Source organism: Mytilus trossulus, chromosome 2 (genome assembly GCF_036588685.1).
Source record: "Mytilus trossulus isolate FHL-02 chromosome 2, PNRI_Mtr1.1.1.hap1, whole genome shotgun sequence".
NCBI lineage: Eukaryota > Metazoa > Mollusca > Bivalvia > Mytilida > Mytilidae > Mytilus > Mytilus trossulus.
In genome coordinates this window covers 65416311-65438949 of record NC_086374.1, presented here as the reverse complement: position 1 = coordinate 65438949, position 22639 = coordinate 65416311, and the positions used below count along the sequence as shown (strand labels likewise).

Sequence of the window (22639 nt, the reverse complement as noted above, 5' to 3'; positions counted from 1 at the left end):
ACAGTGGAAACCATTACATTAAACACTTTTTACAATGTGGACACCATTAGTTTGTGTTGCTCAGTCTCAAGTTTGTAAGTTGTGTGTTTGTGTGTACTGTTGATTGTCTTTTCTTAGTTTTTTGTTATGGTATTGTCAGTTTGTTTTTCAACATGATATAAAAACAATGTGGTATATTTACCATTAAGACAACTCCTCTCAAGAGACTAAATGACACAGAAATGAACAACTATAGGTCACCATATGGCCTTCAACGATGAACAAAGCCCATCCCCATAGTCAGCTATAAAAGCCCCCGAAATGAAAAATGTAAAACAATTCAAATGAGAAAATTAACGGCCTTATTTATGAACAAAATATTGAACGAAAAACAAATATGTAATACAGCAAACAAGAATGTGTCCAAAGTACACGAATGCCCCACTCGCACTATCATTTTCCATGTTCAATGGACCATGAAATTCCATAAAAAATATAATAAGGCATTAAAATTAGAAAGATAATATCATGAGGAACATGTGTACTAAGTTTCAAGTTGATTGGACTTCAACTTTATCAAAAACTACCTTGATCAAAAACTTTAACCTGAAGCGGGACAGACAGACAAACAGACGGACGGACAGACAGACGGACGAACGGACGCACAGACCAGAAAACATAATGCCCCTCTACTATTGTAGGTGGGGCATAACAAAAACCACTGAATAACAGGCTCCTGACTTGGGACAGGCACATACAGAATAAGTTTGAATATCCATTTTTAATCTCTCCTAAGTATGGGCAGAGTTATGAAACTTAGTGCATCTGTCCTTTAATTGCAAACCAACTGCTATTCTTCTTTAGGCAAGAATTTGATATCCTTTTAACAAAATGATTTAATTTCATAAAAAGAAAACAGAAAGTCTTTTGTCTTTTTTGATTGTTTTTTGTGCATGTAATTATATAAATGACAATATGAGCTCAATATGCTCAACATGTAAAATAAATCACAATTCATAGCTAAAAACAAAAATAAATAACAAGGTTTTTTGCTTGCAATAAACAATAACATGGAAACAAACAATCAAACTAACATATCAAATTGTAAAATTCATTTGGTAATTTTCTAAATTGTTCTGATCTTTCAATAATGCTTTGCTCCTACAATCTCTTGTATATAATTAGTACACACCACATATTACTAGTACTGTGAATTTATTTATTTTCCTGGGTACCAATTTCCTTAGATTGAGGAAAATTTTCAAATTTCAAAACATTTGATTTTGTCGTTTTTCCAAAAATCTGCATCTATTTGTATATAACATGTGTAATATATTAATACTTGAAAGAAGGAGGCAGGACCTTATTTAGGACGTTGGGATCAGGTGTTTTTTAAGCTCAGGATTTCTGGATTGACCCTTTCTGGATCCAGGAATTCTTGGTTTTCAAATTTCGGGATATCAGGATTTAATTTTTTTTAATTCAAGACCTCAAGCTTTCATGTTTTTATGCCCAGGATTTTGGGATCAGGATCCCTACGACCCCCCTTTAAAAAAATTGGTTTTCACAGGTTAACGCGAAATCCATGAAAATAGGTTTCCAAAAAATAATAATGAATCCACAGTCTATGAACTGGATAAATTTGTTATGACATACTGAAATTAAACTGAATAACATGATTGAGGAATGCTTAAAATACATGTATAATTTTTGTTGTAGTTTTATATAATTTAAATGTTCTGGCAAATATAAGAATTGATAACATTGAATTAAATCTCAGCCTTGTATCCTAATATCTCCATCATGAAATTGTGTTTTTTGCAAGTATGACAAGATAAATAAAAATATAATTTGTCACCTTTTTTTCAATTTAATGAAATTCTTAAATTGCTTTACCTTTAAACATTATGTTGGTAGTTGAAAGTACTGTCATGATTTCATTTAAAGAAGTTAGTTGCTGACAGTCAATATATATATAATGGACTTAAATGACTGAAATACATTGATTAAAAGGACCTTATCAAAGTGATCTGGACTTATATTTTTTAACTGTTTAAAAAAAAAATCATGATTTTTGGGTGATGAAAAAGGGTGTGTACTATACGTGCTGAATACGGTACATTAATAAATGAAAAATCCCTGTGTATACTTTCCAAGTATATTCATGTACTCACTACTTCTGTAATCTGTTGTAAATTAAAAACTTCATATATTGTTTTCACATCTGTCAATTGTTGAAGGCTGTATATTGCCAATGAAATGGTTAATTCAAGGGATGTATGACATGAATAAAGTGAAAAGAGTGAGTTTACAATAATAATTAAAAGATGTTCTAAAGTATTTCAGAATATTTTGTACGATGTTATTTGGAATATATTTTAATAATTTCCTTTGCTGTTCACAAGAGATGTAGATTTTTTTTTACTCACTTTTAGTTTAGAAATCAAAAAAATAAAATAAATAACCCATTTCTGTTTCCAAGGGGTAGTTCGGTTTAGGTATCTTATCCAAAACAATTTTCAACTTCTTTCAATAAATTTAAGGTCAGTTTTTAACAAAGAAATAAGTTACATATAAATAAAATATTACATCTATATCATGTGACTAGAATACTACTACAGCGGCAAGCAATTATTCACAAATCATAGTTTATTACACTTATACTCAAACAGACCTCAAGCTAAAAATAGACCAACAATGGCCACTAAACTACATCATTTACCTGCAGTTATTTGAAAACTGAGTAATCAGTTACTATTCTCACTGAAGTTTTCATCCACAGATTCAATAATTTATTTTCTCTCTGATTAGGTTCAGAAAACAACTGTATTTTGAAACATGAGAATTTACATCTCACACAGGAATAGAAATTAAAATTCATACATGGTAGCAATGTTTTTTAAAAACTTTTAGAGAATTATTATCAATATAAGTTCTATGCTTGACCCAAAGAAAGAGCCCTTTCCATCATACAATGTTTCTTCACAATGCAAACTGGGTTCACATAGGTTGACAGTGGACTTTTTCAGCATTAGACACAGGCTTTAGTCATGAAATCTTAGACCTCTCTATCCAATAGAGGGTTTAAATGCAATTTCTTGCTACATACCATAATGGTTTTGATTTTCAAAGTAAAACAAAATAAAATCTAATAAATATGTCACAAAATAAATACAGGTTATAACACTGACAAAATATAATCAAACTATATCAAACTCAGTAAATTATCAAAGAAAAAAATAAAATAAATTGTAAAATCGTTGCAAAAACTTATAAACAAGAAGTAAATTGGGTAATAGGAAATCTCAAATCTACCCTGTTTTCTTGATAAGCAAATGTTGCTGTGACAATTAATAATAATAACATTACCTCTGTATACCTAGCAAGTTGGAAAACATGTCTATTTAAATCTTGTTGTCATATTCAATGCCAGTACCTTATGTTTGGTTCTAACAAAGGGTAGAGAGGGGTGCTCATTTTCGCCATATCTTTCCATGTTTTCTACAGTTTATGTTCAGGTCTTTATGTTTTTGAAGTATACTGCTATTTCTATATGAAGATAACTTCAAATGCAAAATATGCTTAGCTTGAAAACATTTTTGTTTTGAGTAAAATCATCTGAAAAGTTGGATTGAAGGGTGTTTGAAATTTCCTAATTTTTTGTCAACAGGGGAAAAAAATTCGCCGTATTTACATTTCTTTTTAAAACCAAATAACTGCAGCTTTAAACAATATTTATCTAATAAATTTTATTATAGACGAACAGAAGACATTTGAAAGGTGTAAAAAACTGAAATTTAAGGCAATCAGTCAAAGAATTACTTAGAAATGCTTCTTTGAAATCGTTTTTGTCATTCAGGAAATTGGCTGAAAATTGTTGTCCATTTTTCGGTCCTTTGCCGTAAGTGCTAAAATTTAGTTTCATTTTCAAAAATAACCATATTTGTGATAAAAATATAATTAAACAGCATATTTCTTCACTTTCAACCATCCCTTGAAGTTTTTACACCTCAAAATCATAAAACGGCAAAATTGTGTCCACGGCGAATATGAGCACCCCACTCCAATACACAAAAAAGCGATCTGAGATAAATGAAATCTTATTTCAAAAGATAATTATCAAATTACTGAATTAAGATTAATGAAAAAAATAACACGAAGCACTTAATATAAACAAACTGGAGAAAATAATATATTTTAACGAAAAAAAACAATGTTCAAACTAAAAACCATGGACAGAAGATTTTCTAGAAAAGGTAGACTGTCTACCTTTTAACCATTTACACACAAACACACAAAAAGGTAAAAATATAAAAATAAAAATAATGTATAATAAACTAAACAAAATATCACATTATAATAACACTTAAATGGATTATTCTAAGTAGGTTTTATGAGGTCAAGAGGTTCTTTTAGGGAATTCCTGAAACAAAAAATTTAAATATAACAAAGTAACGACTAAGTTTTGAACAAGTAGTGTAAAATTCAGAAATGTTTGCCTTGTTTTTATTTTTTCAAAAAATGCATTTCTAGTTGTAGTTGACAGCAATATCATTGTTTTATTATCTGTTGCACCATTCTTTGATATTAAAATAACAAATCTCACATTTCTGTCAATTTAGTCGATAATGGTTTTAACAAATTAGCACTAAAATTTCTGAATTTACAATATTACTGAGACAAGTGCTTATATGTAACTATTTTACACATATTTGAGAATTTATTTCAATATTTGAGAATTTATTTTAATTTTTGAGAAGTTGTTTCAATACTAGAGAATTTATTAAATATTTGAGAATTTATTATTAATTTTACGTACTTGTATGTAATGTCATGAAAGCTCTTTATAGGGCCCTTTAATTGGAAATAAAATATTTTTATTCTTATTTGGTCTTTCTTTTTCCTCCAACAATATCAAAAGAGTGAAGCCTTTAATGTCAATGTACAACTTTTTTTGCTTACTTTACTATAACTCTGTCAGTATCAGTATGTATACTTTCTATCTAGACACTAGAATTTGATAATAATATATGAGCTGGGTCAAATAAAAATCGATCTTATTCAAATGAAAATCATTACATCTGTTAACCTATTTTGGGTTGAAAAAAATCTCTACAGAAATTTGGTAACAGTTTAAGGTGGTACCCAACACTTCAACTAAAATTCATTTGGCTCGTTTAATTTTCTTGAAATTTTGACTAAGTATTACTTTAACCCTTTGACAAAAATATAAAAATTTCAAAAAATTTGAACCAACCGTTTTATCAGAAAAATTACACTGGTTACATAGCAGTTTGACAAAGACTAGTTTTGATCAATAAGAAGCTTAATATTCCCTTAACAACACGACGTGAATAAAACGTTTAACTGATATTACAGAGTTATCTCCCTGTAGTGTTAGGTACCACCTTAAAAATTGATTTGGAACTTCAAAACAGAACAGAACTCATCTAAGACTTTTATTCCAAACTTAATCAAAGTCTTGTACATGTACATGTATACTTGCGCTTGCATAAGGTCTATTTCTATCCAGCACAGCACATTTTCTGATAGTCATGCATCATAAAATCTAATCTAAATATACAAAATAATAAAATGGTGGCTTTCTTCAATCATGAGTATTAGATCTGTTTAAAGTGGTTAAAATTCCTCTAAATTTTATCAAATTCTATGTTTTTACAATTTTAAAATCTACTTATAAAAAGTAATGGTACTATTTTTTACTCATGTATTATGAAATTAGGTAAATTTCTTTTTTGTCTAATGTATTTCACAGTTAAAGTGAATTAAGAAATTTTAAAGAAATTGATGTATGATCTAACTAAATTTTACAATTTTGAGACAGTTACAGTAAAAGAAAATGGTATGTATCCAAACTTACTCTCTAAACAAGAAAACGATATGATCTGACAGTGTTTTATATTTCAAAAGACATGAGATGGCATTGGAGATGGTATTGAGGTCTACAAATTCTATTAAATAAATAAAATATCTCTGATATAACATTCATCAGTGCTAAATTGAACAAGTCATAATTCGTAAATTGTAACATTGGTCACAATGAAAATACCATGATTTCCCAATAAAATAAAATCCGATAATTTCCATCATCAAATGTGTTACAAGGACAATGTCAATGACATTGATTCAAAATAAATTTTAAATATGCAGAAGCAGAAATTATAGCTCCTTGCATATTTAATAAAAAGATGGACTATAACCCATCTCTGTAGAAAATTATGTGAAAGAAAAAACGCTACGCAAATCCGTGAATTAATGTTTTTCTACATTTGAACTCTTTAATGAGTTATTCTACAACTCTTAGAGTTAAAACATTAAAATTTAGGCCTCATTTTTTATTCTTATGCACTGTCTTTTACAATGGAAAGTATATTTACAAATGTCATTTTGCTTTATTCCATTTATTTAATAATATAACTCTAATGAGTTTAATAGCATCTTATTGTCTAATACAAAGGTTAACACAAATTGGTTTCTTCATATGGAGTATCAAAAACTAAAAAGAAAAACACAATAAAAGCATTTATTACCTAATGCCATTTTTTTTTCTTCTGAACATTAAAATCTATACTTAAATGTCACAGAATAAACATTTCATTTGGAAAATTCTTTCATGATAATTTCAGCCCCAAAATAATTGAAAACTGTAAACAATGTATTCTACAACCTTCAATTTTCAGTCAGACTGTTAACTGTTAAACAAATGTTTAAATTTCATATGCCCATGTTGAATGATTTTGTTGTGCCTCACAACTGACAAGACACATTGAAAAAAGATAAGATTCTTATGCAATAGCACTGGCATGTAAAAAGTAATTTCATTCACATATCAATTTTCTACACCAAAACTGATTTCAGTATAAATATCAAGTATGGGTAATTGAATGGCAAGTCACCATCAGCTGATAACCAAAAACTTAAATATAAAGACAATTAAAATCACTGAAAACAGTGTATAAATAAAGATGTCTTTTAAATGTATCAAAGTCAAAGAAATACTTTTTTTTTAATTTACTATTACAGAATCTAATGCATTGTGGGTAATTCTTTTTCAAAAAGTGTACACCAAAATGTTGTGATGGGTTGAAAATTTAACATCTGAAAAAATGGAAATTCAATACCGATGTGACTTTATTTTCAAAGTCTGGTACAAAAATAATAAAATTAGCCAAATTCCTTTAGACTCTGAGAAGGTGAAATCTCGAAACATTAGATTATATTTATAAGAGCTGAAGAAACTCATTAATATATCTGCAAGAAAAACTATCATCAACTTGTCAAGGTCTACTAAAGAAATACTTCCTTCCAAACAAGACAATGTAAATTTATGGTGTAGTAGAGATTCAAAACCTACCATCTTTGGTCTAAGGCAAATTAATAAAAACAAATGCTTGTGAATTATAAATAATCTAAAAATGGCACAAAAATAATATCTTTTACAACTCATCTACATTCATGCTTAAATCCTAAAAAAAATCTCATTTGAAAGCTTAATAATACATACTGCAAGCTAATTTATTTTCATAAAAATGCTAACCATCATACAAACAAGCCTCATCAACAAATTTAAAAATTACGCTTTACTCTAAATTTTTAAACTTTCTAAATTTGAAAGTACTCAAAACTAATTTCAATCTAACTTTGACAATTATATAATAAATTTACATATAAAAATCTTTTCTATAATTCTGGCTACAAAAATAAAGTAGCTTACAGTATTATTTGAGACAAAATGTTTTAAAGAACACATGGAATGTAACAAAAACGTTGTGTAAAACATCATCAGATCACGTTGTTGCGTGAATGTCCACTTCACCAGGCTCTGACATTACATGTCTACAGTCCAACAATGTAGCAAGTTCAAGCACAATCTTACATAGCACAGGGTGTTCCAGTATCTCCTCTGTAGGCAATGGGGGGTGAGACATTGGGTAGTAGCTAGGCCCCTGAAAAGGATTTATAACTATTAGATCAATGTTAATCATGATTTTAAGGTGGTACCAAACACCTTATCTAAAATTAATTCTACTCCTTTAATTTTCATAAAATTTTAACAAAATATTGACTTTGACCCATCGACAAAAAACATGAAAGTAAAAAAAAAATGAACCACACTTTATCCTAAAAAATTTCATTGATATATAGTAAACACTTTGATCATTGAGAAGCTTGATATTTTCTTAACAATAGAATGTGATTCAGCTGATTCTTACAGAACCTGTAGTGGTTTGAACCACCTAAAATTGGAAATTTTTAGGAATTTTGGTCCATACTGCTCTTCACCTTCGTACTTTATTTGTTCATTTTAACTTTTTGGATTTCGAGCGTCACTGATGAGTCTTTTGTAGACCAAAGGCGCGTCTGGCATAAATACAAAATTTGGTCCTGGTATCTATGATGAGTTTATTTACCTAGTAACTGTCTACATGTATAGTCTTAATACAGACCAATATGGCATATTTAATATATTATTTATTATACATAGGTAAAAGTCAAGAGTATAATAATATTTGTAAAATGCTTAATTAAAACAAATTAATATAAAAAAAAAATCCTCATTTTTTTTATTGATTGGTGATTCCTCTATGCTGCATCAGTACAAAAAGGCTATTTCACAGCGAGTCTTATTTTTTGTATCAATTGTGACTAAATATGAAGGATTAAACAATAGTTGTTTTTTAAACATCTTAATTGCAAGTTTACACAATTTTAAACAGTTCTGAAATCATCATCTATCATAAATAAAGCAAAATCTTAGATTTGTGTTAGCAGACACTTTATATCATAACTTACTTTGAAGCCTCTGTGTAGGATAAGAACAATATAACAAAACACAAATCTCAACATAATGAGCCGTAAGAAGTCATCTCCAAGAAACTGTATGTAGGCATGATCTGAAAGGTTAAGATATATAGATTCTTACATTGATACCAGTGGATTATCGGATTTATCCAATCGAGATAGTTAAATCCTCGGCGAGGACTTTAAAATTTATAATTTAACTATTGAGATTGGATAAATCCGATAATCCACGAGTAAATATGTAAGAATCTGTTTCTCTAATGATTAAAAAGACATTCTCCTTTTTTGTTAACCGAAAATCCCCTTCGAGTGCCTTTCACATTGCACGAAGTTGTCAATTTCATTAACACCTGTTATCAAATTTTGATTCATCCAGTTAGCTAAAAAGGTCATGACCCTTAAAATCATCCACACGTTGATTAAATTTTTTTATACAATGGGTTTCGGAAAGGGATAAATTTCCATAGAATTAGAGAAAAGTGTATATAATATTACAGACATCTTATTTAAAGCATTAAAAAAAAGTTGCCTGACAATAATACCATACACAAAAATTTCTTTTTTACTTTTACATGTCATGAAGACATTGGCAGTGGAAATGTTTTAAGAAATATTATGGGGATGTTACTTTAAGGATTCCCTTTTTTAAGACCCAAACCCTCGATAATATACAATTTAAATTTTACTTACTCTTACATTATTTTTTGGGAAATGCAACCACCCACAATTTATTTGTTTGAGTCCCTGCAAACCCCCCCTTTCAATCAATTTTGGCACAACCCTAACATATAAACAATTGCCATCAGTAAACTCCATCCAGATACTTACCTATTGACCTTGACTTAACAAACAGTTTTGAAGCTTCTGCCATAAACTTGTTGACTTGAGCCTGACATTTGTCCCATGTTGCTATGGATATTGACATGTAGTTACATACTAGACAGAATGCCATCAAAGGGGAATGTAAAAACAACGTAAACAATTTGCCTTTCTGGTTTTGATCTGAAATAGAAAAAAATGATCATTGTTAAATTTTATACAGCTGTAAACAGTGATTTTGAAAGTACATAACCAACAAGATATTAAGAATATGTTCCATGGATTTATAATTATTCATTGGATACCAAATTCCATGGATTTTGTGGGTTCAGGTGAACCACGAAATTAAATGTTCAATGAACTTTCTATAAGCTTGCATGCTGATTTTCAAAGAAATAAATATATATCCATGAAAATGCATATTTTCTAAAGTCATGAATTTTGGTACATGTACCTACAAAAATAAATGAATCCACAGAAACTTTATATTCTTAGAATTATTGTCTTATTCACAACTTAGATACTGACATATTGGTTAGAGGTGTACTGAGTTGCTAGGTTATTGTGTGACAATTACTTCCCTTTTATATTCATTTATACCAAGTTTAATAATTCAGAGCTAGGATAATTTTAATCATACTGATTTGAAGTAAAATTCTTTGGAATGTGAAAATTTTGAAGTTAAAAGTCATACAAAACCCCTACTTCAAAGTGATATTGTTCTTGTGAGATATTCAAAGTTTACTTTTGGCAAAAACAAGTCCATTTTTTCTGTATGTTTGATATTTAGAACATGCCGAGATTAATTAGTCCATAGATAACTGCAATTACTTTGTGTGCATAGTTCTGATGACGTAGAGATTGAAAATTACTTGAGACTATTAACTGAACTAACTACATCTTTTTTCTCTGGCATCCATCAGTTCTTTAAAATTTAAAATCCTTCTGTATATCTAAATTAATGCATTCAAACATTGTCTGCAAAAAAAAGGCAAACCACACACCAAAACCTAAACCAAAGAGCTAGAATGTAAATCATCAAAACATCTACATGCAAAAAATATACAAGCAAGAATCTATAAAGCTTTCTACAAGCAAGCACAATTACCATTCAATAAAAATATTTACAATGCAAACAAATCTGTTTAAAATTGTACTTATATTTACACATACACTGAACCAGTTGGTCATAGCTGTAGCAGCATTATACCTACCAGTACATATACATATATGGTAGGGTGTGGGAAGGCAGTGGCGGATGAAGAAATTTTCATAAGTTGGGGCCCACTGACTGACCTACAGTGATTCCCTATATAAGCAACCAATTTTTTTCCCAAAAAGGGGGGGCACGGGCCCCCTGTGTCTCCCTAAATCTGCCTCTGGAAGGGTTATACTTTAACAGGGGATGGGGTTTATAGATACTGTGGATTCATTAATATTCCGTGGATACCAATTTAAGTGGATTTTTTGGGTACTGCAGGGAAATCATGAATTTAACTGTTTAAAGAATAAAAATTTTGTTTAGGAATGTATGCAGACGATATCAAAAGAACAAAATACAACTTTTCCTTCATCCATGAAAATTTGTTTCCACAAATCATAAATGAATCCACAGTAGTTATGACCGTAGCAAGTTTTCTTATATTAATGGGAAAAGACTTTGAGCTTCTATAAAAAAAAAAAAGGCTGAACTAGGAAATTTTTCACATTAAATCTAGTTTTGTAAAGTGTACACTAAGTATTGAGATTACTATCTTTGAAATGTATATAGATTGAAAATGAATGGATAAATCAAAACAAAAAAAAACTTAACATATTTACAGCAAACTAAAATAAAATAACAGTACTGTGCTAGTTTGCTATAAATAATATCACAACAGCCAATGTGAGATTCTCAATCTTTGTGGAGCTATCAAATAAATGTCTTGTCTATAGCAGCAAAAAGACAACACCAATACCAAAAAAAAAATATTTAGATTCTCTCTATAAATCTACAAAAGACATTAACAATGTTTCTTTCTACAGGAAAAATTTAAATAAAATTATGAAATAATATTAAAAATTTCAACATTTTTCTTAACCATGTTAACACCTGCGTAAATTGAAATTCCTTCAGCTGTTTTTGATAACTTTAGAATTATGAAAAGTGGTTTGACAACTTAAGTTTTATATAATTTCAACCTTTTCCAACTCTTTTAACATTGTTTTCAATAGGTAACTTTTAGTGTCCATACAATTTTAGTAAAAGTTGTGTTAAAAAAATATGATTGATAAGGGGCCCATATAGTCCCCTATTTCTAGCTTAAATTTCGATTTGGGATCTATTGATCATTATTACAATGAATTAAAGCTCAAACAATGACAAGAAAGGAAACAGGGTCCCTTTGAAACTTTATGCATTCAAATTCTTTTCATGTTGTCAAAAAATTTCAAGAGAATCTAAATAATGCCAATAAAATACATGTGTTATCAAACATCCATAAAAATCAACACATAATTTACATACTTCTCTCTGAAAACGAAAAATAGCAGAATATATGTTATAAATTGGATATCTCAATAGTTTTAATCACTTTTAATAAAATTATTTTAGTAGTGATGATAAATTATTCACAATTTTTTATCATTATTGTATTAAACATTAAAGTTGCTTGTCCAAACACTTATCCCATTTGAAGGCATTTCCCACAAGTTGATGGCATATCTTACTGTCTTTGATTCATTCAAAATTAAAAAAAAAAAATTGAAATAAAAAATAAACAGAGATATGTTTCGCCTTTTTTTGTAATTTTGATTATGCAAATGTTGAAATCAAAATAGCAATACTTTAACATCTTACACAAGTTATGCAAATATTCAAAGTCAATGAACCATGACTGATTTACATGGCTAAACAATCTCCATGTAAATGAGATGTTCCAATGCTAATACAAATGCATACCAAATACCATTTATTATAAGTCGTTCCCAAACCTTATTACAAATATTAACTTGTAAACTATGTAAAAGTTTCAAAGTCAATGAACCATGAAGAGGAGGTGGGGCTATATAATCTCCCTGGAAACAATACTTGCAAATGCCAATAAATTTGCATACCAAATATCATTGACTAAACATTAGAAGTTCATCTTAAACTGATCTAATAACACAAACTAATACATGTAAACTAAGATAAGTTTCAAAGTTATTAAACTGTGACTGAGGGGCTAGGCCAAATATTCTCCATGGAAATAAGATGTGCCAATGCTTATACAACTGAATAATAATTACTATTGGCCTACCACTAATGGTTCCCCTTGAACTGACCTCATTACAAACTAATACATGATAACTTAGAAAAAAAATCAAAGTCAATAGACCATGACCAAGGGGTGGAGCCAAATTATCTCCATGCAAATGAGATATACCAATGCTTATACAACTGCATACCAAATATCATTGACCTTCCACTTGTGGCTCCCCATAAACTGACCTAATCACAAACTAATACATTTAAAATAAGCAAAAGTTTCGAAGTCAATAGACCATGACTGAGGAGGCAGGGCCAAATAATCTCCATGGAAATGAGATGTGCCAATGCTTATACAACTGCATACCAAATATGATTGACCTATCACTTGTGGTTCACCATAAACTAGACCTAATCACAAACTAATACATTGTCATATCTATGATTGCTTTTTGACTCCGTCAAGGCGAGACAAAAATCTAATCCTACATATAATAGCCTACATAAAATTTATAGTATGCCAACTATGAGCAAAGAAAGTATAGAGAATCTACAGGATCAAGAAAGGTGCAACAGTACCATACAGTAATACTATCACAGATTATCTCCCTTGTAACAACTTGTTGATTGGTAATTTTAATAGAACAATGGGTGCATGTGATTGATGCCAAAATCAAAACTGCAATTTCACTTGTATATAAAACAACTGTGGAGATCAAATGGACCTTTCAGTTGGTTTTCAACAGTAGAAAATTATTTAATATTGTTTGTTGAAGTTAAAGATGTAGCTGTTCATTTTTTTGTTAGTGAAATGGTTCAATTTTTCTTATCATATGGCTGTCATCAAATTGAAATGGCTTCATTTGAAACGTATCTTATAAGTTGATTTCGAAGTTAAAATGCTATTTTTTTTAATTTCTGATTGGAATCAAGATAATTTTATCTTTCAATGTTCTATGCTCATTTAAACATGAGTAGGCATTATATTTGTCTAAATATTACACCTTGCTCATGCTCATGTGCTGTAATATAAACAGAAAATACAACAGCAATTTTAACTTGTGTGCCATGATGCTGACTATCTGATTACAACAAATGTTAAAACTGGATCTACTTCTTTTAAAAATAGAATTTTAAAGCTATAAAATTAAAATTCTAAATTTTTTCTTCTTTATACATGTATGCGAAAATACCAAAAATGCACCTTTCTTGAACCTATACAGGATAGACCCAAAGAAATTTAAAATGAAAGGAATTCAGCAAACTAACAAACCTATAATAGGTTGATTAACAGCTAAAAAATAAAAACATGCATAATAAAGAAATGGCTATACATATAACAAAAGCATGTTTATAATTTGCATAGTTTTTATAAATTTCAATAAGTAATACAATGCTTACGGAAGCAAAAGTTGAAATATATATATCAATGTCAACTAATAAGCTATTACTAGGAGGTTCTTTTTCATGCAGTTAGTTTAAGAGAAATGATTGTCTATTTGTATACTTTTTACAGTAAAAGAAATCACAAAAACTACACAATAGTTATGAAGGGAAATACATGTAGAAGCAAACATTCATGCATTTTTTATAATCTTCTTGATGAATTTTGAAAAAAATCATTTGTTGTTGTACATTTTGATTGCAAAGGGACATCATTGTGAAATATTAAAATATTCATTTGAATGTAGTCTTTTTGTTATCAATGTATCTTAAAGATGTTTACCTTGCATGGCATGAGGGACCTGTTCTGGTGATAGAAAGCATACAACTGGTTGTCCAAACAAATTTGGAAAATTCTTAAACGAGAAAAAATAATACATCATTTTATAATCATCATGTCAACTTTCAAGCATAAATTTTGAACAATAAAAAAGACACAAGAAATCAAAATAAACCCTCTATTATTGCTATATATACTGCAGCTGTGCTATTTGAGCAGTCAAATTGCATTGACTGTATATTCATATGTGATATACAGTCCCTGACTGTATATCACCTTGTTTATGACGTTGACAATGTGTTTTTATTTTTGACGTCAATAAAACATACAGGTTCGCGGAAATTTAACGTCGCCCGCTTCAAATTTAAGAAATGATGATTTTACCCAAAATACTTCATTTAGAACAGTTTTAAGAGCTGCAATATATAAAGAATAACCATACATTGTCTCGAAATATCAATGTTATTTGTAGGCAATATAGGAAAGGTGTACTGACATAAGTAGTCTCTAAACACATTAGCTCCAAATGGAGCTTTCGTTAGTAGAAGCCATATTAACTATGTGTATCAGTGAGAAAAATGTAAAAGCATAAAAATATAGTATATATGTTCCGGACCATATGAGTATCTGGACCATACGCGTATGGTCATGACCGTATGCGTATGGTCGGGGTAATCAACACGATTACTTTTAAAATCTTCATTAGGTGTGACCCTTCTGGATGTTACTTCACTAAAATGTCATTTTATCATATTATTAAAAAAATAATAAAAAAAACAGTTTCACACAGTTAATATTATTTACTTATTGTAAGTACAATTATAAGGAGATGTCAAAATTAAATGAACATATTGTAAAAGGAATTTTATTGTGTAAAGTAGGTGACATCACCGGCAAGGATCATGATATTTTTTAAAAGACCATGATATTTTTAAAGACATTTTTATTAAGTAAAATATTAAAGTGTATGTTTCTTTATTTTCTTCTATTCTTTATTTCTATACTTCTATTTTAATCTTAATTATAAGACCGGTAAAATAGCATTTAAGAGCCATGAAATAGCTATTGCCTTTGTTTAATATGATCTGTGACATTCATTTTACGATATTAGAGATCAACAGTTTCTCGAAAACACCGTAGATACATCGGAATTCTCCGAGTCGATATCACTGCACGCAGCCAAAACAAGCAATCGCAGAAAAGCTTCATGTATGGTACCGTGTGAATGTCATTCTACGTATACAAAAGCACACACGAATACAATTAGCAATGAAAACTAAGATCAACTGACTGTGGCATCATTATTTAATGTTTATGTAGCTTTTAAAATGTAAAAATTAATTCATTTTTTTCTAAACACATTTGTTTTTAAGATAAAGTTTATTGTATTATTTCTATTTTATATTTGAAAAAATACCTATATGGTCAAAATACTCATATGGTCCGGCCCGTTAATAACAAAATGAGTATAATACTCATATGGTCCGACCATACGCGTATGGGCGGACCATATAAGTATACGCATATGGTCATGACCATATGCGTATGGTCCAAATACTCATATGGTCCGGAACATATATACCAATACACATAATTAACAGCGCCTGGTGATGTTTGATAGCCTGACCGTTTTCGGTCCAAAAAGGACCTTCATCATTCTGCCTCTGATGAAGGTCCTTTTTGGACCGAAACTGGTCAGGCTATCAAACATCACCAGGCGCTGTTAATTATGTGTATTGGTATATATACTATATGTTTATCAATGTTATTTGTACTCGGCTCGAAAACAGGTAGAAATGCTCGGCACAGCCTCACTTTCTACCTGTTTCTAAGCCTTGTACAAATAACATTGATATTTCGAGACAATGTATGGTTATTCTATATGTATTTTAATATGTTTGATAACATAGGAACTATCCGTAAATGTTTCTTTACTTAAATTAATTTACTTCACAGCAAGGATTATTTTTTCATTAATGGCAAATTAAACATACTGCCCATGGTTTGAATATTTGTATAATGTTCAGATTTATGTCCCGTCTTAAAATGTTGAGTGGAGACATAAAGCCCAATTACCTGGCTAAAAACTGGCTTTAAAATAAGGGGAAAAACAATATAAGTCTAGTTTACCTCACAATTTATTAGTGGCAATACATTGACCTATAGTTGTTTACTTTAGCATCATTTGGTATCTAGTGGTGAGTTGTCTCATTGGAAATCATACCACATCTTATTATTTTCATAACCAGAAGAAGACCTTTATAAAAATACACATACCTGGAATGCAGAGCTGTTGTCACTATCAACAATTAAAAATAATGGTTTTCTTGTGTAAGGATATAGGTCTCCTGGATGTAAACTGCAATGATAAAATGTGTTATCCTCACATCCAAATAAACTAGATTTATTACATATTTTTATTTATTGGAAGCTTATCATAAGGAATTACAGATGTTTTCAATAACTCAGAAATGCATTTTCAAATCTAAATAAAACAAAGTGTTTATGTAGGTTTCAAACTTGAATGGAAACTTTTTTTTTTTTTAAACTGATGCTTTCATTTAATATTGACATGCATCATATGAGTTTATTGCTTATTTTATAGACATCAGGAGCCTGTAAATTCAATGGTTGTCTTTTGTTTTGTTTTGTTTTTCGTTCATTTTTTTTTTTTTACATAAATAAGGCCGTTAGTTTTCTGGTTTGAATTGTTTTACATTGTCTTATCGGGGCCTGTTATAGCTAACTATGAGGTATTGGCTTTGCTCATTGTTAATAAAGGTTGTACGGTGACCTATAGTTGTTAATGTCTGTGTCATTTTGGTCTTTTGTGGAAAGTTGTCTTATTGGCAATCATACCACATCTTCTTTTATTATATATAGTTAGTATTTAGTTTTAAATTTCTTCATGGAATTGTTCAAAAGAATTTGCTGGTAAAGTTTTTTATGCAGCATGTAAAACATTGCATGTATGTCTGATCATCTCAAAATTAGTTCATTCATTCATATCTTTTTACTCATTGTGATGTAATTTCAAAAACTGAAGCATTGCTTAATATAAATTGACATATTTTGAAATCAAATATTTGAATTTACCAGTTGGATTCTTTCAACATTCCTGGTCTTCTGTTTTTATTGATAATATCAGCATCTTTTCTACTGTTACATATAACTCCTCCTAAATCATAGGCAGCTGAAATAAAAAAAAATGGTTCTATTTATCAAAATATCAGGTAATACTTAATATGTCATAAGGAGCTGTAATTGAGGTAAGAATAGCAAATGCTTCATCTTACAGAAGATATATACTGCGGTTATCCTTTTTTGTGGATTTAAGAATAAATTGTTTTTCCTGGGTAATTGATGTGGTAATTTTGCCTAAGTGTGCATGCAAGCCTGTATGTGTAGAAAAATTTGTTCTTCATTGAACAAATGAATTCACGAATACCTATACTCACAAATTCTGTGGAAACTACTATCCAATGAATAATATATAATGAATCCACAGTAACGTAACATAAATTCCAAGGATCAATTTATACTTGATTCCAGTGTATTTCAAATTGTAGTTGAACCATGTTAACTAATTTGTTATTCTATGTACAATTTAAAAGCACTTGATAGGTAGTTAATCCACCTGTAACATTTTTTTCAATAGACCTTCATGCCAATTTTATATATAATACCAACCATCTATATCATAAATTTACATGAATAGTGGTACTATTATAACATTGTTGCTAGGAAACCGCAGCATTCTTATTCTTGGTGAATTAAGTCGAACAGCCTAATTCAAAATTGAATTTGAATTTCTCTTTATAAACAGAGCCAACAAAGACATAGCCAACATTTGGAGTAGGTCATATAAAATGTCTCTACATTAACCACCAATGTAGTTCAATAAATGTTGGCACCGGCCCCTCCCCACCTTAAACTTTAAAGTAAAACTTACCATCATCTGTGTGCTTGGCATTACCTAAACTACCATCTGCAGACAAATATAATAACATGGCACCATTTGGAGGGAGTTCTTTAAAACCAGAGGCTAGAAATGTATTCATTTGACTATATGTTGGTTTGTACAATAAATATTTGTGGGGGTTATCTCTCTTGGAATTTTTGTCTCCATTTTCCTGAAATGAAATATCGCAAATTATGAAATATTCTCATATGCTACTTCTGATTAAGTAATAAGTTCTTCAAAAAAATCATCTCAAAACACATTTTACCTATTTAACATTTTTTATACACTTTTAGAAAGGCCTTAGATACTTTTTTAAAATTTGTAACAGGCCTTAAGCATCTTTACTTTTTTTAAGTATACACTTTTGGGAATTTCAATAATTTACAAATAAATTATACAATACATGTATATACTTCAAAAGGGTACAAAATGGTGAATATTAGCATACTAAGGCATTTGTTTTCTTTCCATCACAATTTCTACTATCCATATATATCATGGATAGTAGATATTGTCATAGATAGAAAACAAGTGAAAGTGAGTCTTAGGTACAAAATGGTAAAGGCTTGAAATGGTCAAGGTCGAAACATTACTAGCTACTGTCCTTTCATGAGGCTATTTACCACTTTTCACAACAAAAAATGTTCTCATCAACTTAAATTGGTATAGGAATCTGATGTTGAGTAAGTTGTCGTTTGTTGTTGTGGTTAATAAGTGTTTCTGGTTTCTTTATATAGATTAAACCGTTGGTTTTCCTGTTTGAAAGGTTTTTTTTTTTGGTTGCTGTTCAGTGTGAGCCAATGCTCTATGTTGAAGGCCATACTATTGACATATAATGGTTTACTTTTATAAATTGTTACTAGGCTGGAGAGTTGTCTCATTGGCACTCATACCACATCTTTTTATATCTATATACTTCTTTAGTCTCTTAACTAGAAAATTGTTCTCATTCAACCAGGAGTTTTGACTGAAAACAACTTCAATTAAGAAATAATTCATGGGGGCTTGAATATATCGTGATTTTACAACGGGTTGGCCCTTTATGGCAAATATTTTAACCTGAGCGATAGCGAGGGGTAAAATATCGGCATAAAGGGACAACCCATGGTAAAATATAGATATATTCAAGCCCCCATGAATTATTTCGATTCTAATAGGACAAATACGGCAATTCTTTAGGATCAAAGCGCTCTAGGTGAAGGCTGATGTTTGCCGTTCCAATAAATAAACGCACCATTCAATTCGCGTAATAGAATGGAATAAACTGAAAAAGTGACATGCTTAAGCTGTTTACAATAATGTATTTAGACATTTTCGGATGAATTTAATGAAAATTTACTCAAATGTTTTATATGTTTTTAAAACTAGAGGCTCTAAAGAGCCTGTGTCGCTCACCTTGGTATATGTGAATTAAACAAAGGAAGCAGACAGTTCATGACAAAATTGTGTTTAGGTGATTTTGATGTGTTTGTACATCTTACTTTACTAAACATTCTTGCTGCTTACAATCATCTCTATCTATAATGAACTTGTCCGTGTAGTTTCAGTGGAAAATGTTAGTAAAAATTCACAAATTTTATGAAAATTGTTAAAAATTGATTGTAAAAACGATAACTTCATAGGGGGTCAATTGACCATTTTGGTCATTTTGACCTATTTTTTAGTCTTAAATTGTTGTATATTATTGCTGTTTACAGTTTATCTCTATCTATAATAATATTCAAGATAATAACCCAAAACAGCAAAATTTCCTTAAAATTACCAATTTAGGGGCAGCAACCTTACAACCAGTTGACCCATTCATCTTAAAATTTCAGGGCAGATAGATTTTGACCAGATAAACAATTTTGCCCCTTGTCAGATTTGCTCTAAATGCTTTGGTTTTTGAGATATAAGCCAAAAACTGCATTTTACCCCTATGTTCTATTTTTAGCCATGGCGGCCATCTTGGTTGGTTGGCCGGGTAAAAAAACACAAATTTTAAATTAGATACATCAATGTTGATTGTTGCTAATTTTGGTTTAATTTGGCCCAGTAGTTTCAGAGGAGAAGATTTTTGTAAAAGATATGGAAATTTACGAAAAAAGGTTAAAAATTGACTATAAAGGGCAATAACTCCTAAAGGGGTCCACATGACCAATTTGGTCATGTTGACATATTTGTAAATCTTACTTTGCTGAACATTATTGCTGTTTACAGTTTATCTCCATCTATAATATTATTCAAGATAATGACCAAAAACAGTAAAATTTCCTTAAAATTACCAATTCAGGGGCAGCAACCCAACAACGGGTTGTCTGATTCATCTGAAAATTTCATGGCAGATAGATCTTCACCTGATAAACAATTTTACCCCATGTCAGATTTGCTCTAAATGCTTTGGTTTTTGAGTTATAAGCCAAAAACTGCATTTTACCCCTATGTTCTATTTATAGCCATGGCGGCCATCTTGGTTGGTCGGCCGGGTAAAAAAACACAAATTTTAAACTAGATACATTAATGATGATTGTGGCCAAGTTTGGTTTAATTTGGCCCAGTAGTTTCAGAGGAGAAGATTTTTGTAAAAGTTAACGCAGGACGACGACGACGACGGACGACGGACGCAAAGTGATGAGAAAAGCTCACCTGGCCCAAAAAATTGGCCTATATCACATTTTAGCATCGTTTGTTTACGTTTTCTCCTTGTGATGCTTTTCGGTTTCACAAGTGTGTATTTTCCCGTAAAATGCTTGTATTCTGACGTCGTTGTTCTATGACGTCGGGTAGCTCATTCATTAAAATACATATGACGTGGGAGTACAATAGGAACAGAATATATTCATATTTTACCACGGGTGTGTACTCAAAGCGTTTGAAGGACGTCATGTTAGAATTTCAAATAATAAACGATATATTTCATAATAAAATGAATTTACTAAGACTTACAAATGGTGGTCTACCAGGAGCAGGAGAAGCATCGTATATCTGGGTTCCTGTAAAATCTTCTTGTGGTTCTCTTTCTAAAGTCTGTAGCACCCGGAACATATCAAGTGTTAATTCACTAAACTTAACCTGAAACCAAAATCTTCCACATTAGTCAAGAGGAAATCAATATTTTATTGAATACATAAAACTCAATAATTCTCCCCTAAAAATACCTGAAAGCCAAATCTTTTTTCTGAATTTAGTATTTCTATTTGTACAATAGTAATTAGTTTTCTGACTGCGGTAAAGTTCTTCTGTAAATAAAAAAATCTGATTTGATTTTCATCTTCTAAATCATTTGAATAAAATATCAGTATTTGGTTTTTTTTATCAAAAGTGAAAATCTCAATACCAGGTAATTCAAAATTTAAACTTTTCTCTGTTATTTGTGTTTTTCAACTTATTATATCTAATGCTTATTTTTTACAAAGTCTATATTCTACATTTGATTGTTTAAATATCAAACATACATTTCGACAAAGGGATAGAAAAGGCAAAATCCCATATAAGATGGATTGAATAATCTGATAGTATATAATTTATTTCTAATAATTCATTAATTATTGCAGTGTGTCAGGAAGACAACCCCCCAATTCTTAAAATATTCTTACCTGATCTGCTGTATTGCCAACGATGATAATTTCTTGTAATGCTAAATACACTGGTGTACTTTTGTCTAATGGGGGCGTGTTTAATGGCGTCAGTCTGTGTGACAACAAGAAGTAGTTTGGGTCCACATCATGGATGTCTATTAAATTATCTGACTGTAAAAAGAAATTATTTATTAATGAATAAAATAGAAGACAAATTTGGTGTACATAAAACCTAGAGCGATTTAAGTGACACTACCAAAACTCAAGCTTGATCTGTATTTTGTGGTAATAAGCATTGTGTATAAGTTTCAAAATTTAGTCCTGGTATCTATGGTGAGTTTATTTTCATAACATTTGATTTGGTTTAGGCAAACTAAAATTACAAAACAGAAATGAAAAATCAGCAATTTTTTCATTTGTAAAGAGTCATATCTCTTGACCAGTTAAAGTGACGCCACCAATATTCAAACTTGTTCTGTGTTTTGTGGAAATAAGCATTGTGTATAAGTTTCAATACATTTGGTAGAGGCAAACTAAATTTAGAG

The 22639-nt window shown here is 30.1% G+C and overlaps 1 protein-coding gene across 1 annotated transcript in view; it reads right to left on the bottom strand.

Annotated features, from left to right (window-relative positions):
- Nucleotides 1-910: 910 nt before the first annotated feature.
- Nucleotides 911-22639, bottom strand: part of LOC134707804 (protein SCAI-like) — a 39197-nt gene continuing 17468 nt past the window's right edge. The window contains exons 7-15 of the mRNA XM_063567848.1: nt 22113-22265; nt 21463-21588; nt 18526-18706; nt 17670-17766; nt 16851-16932; nt 14577-14649; nt 9631-9804; nt 8794-8894; nt 911-7946 (exon numbers count right to left, since the gene is read on the bottom strand). Coding sequence (XP_063423918.1) covers nt 7788-7946; nt 8794-8894; nt 9631-9804; nt 14577-14649; nt 16851-16932; nt 17670-17766; nt 18526-18706; nt 21463-21588; nt 22113-22265 — 1146 coding nt within the window. The 3' untranslated portion in view covers nt 911-7787. The remainder of the gene's footprint in view (nt 7947-8793; nt 8895-9630; nt 9805-14576; nt 14650-16850; nt 16933-17669; nt 17767-18525; nt 18707-21462; nt 21589-22112; nt 22266-22639) is intronic.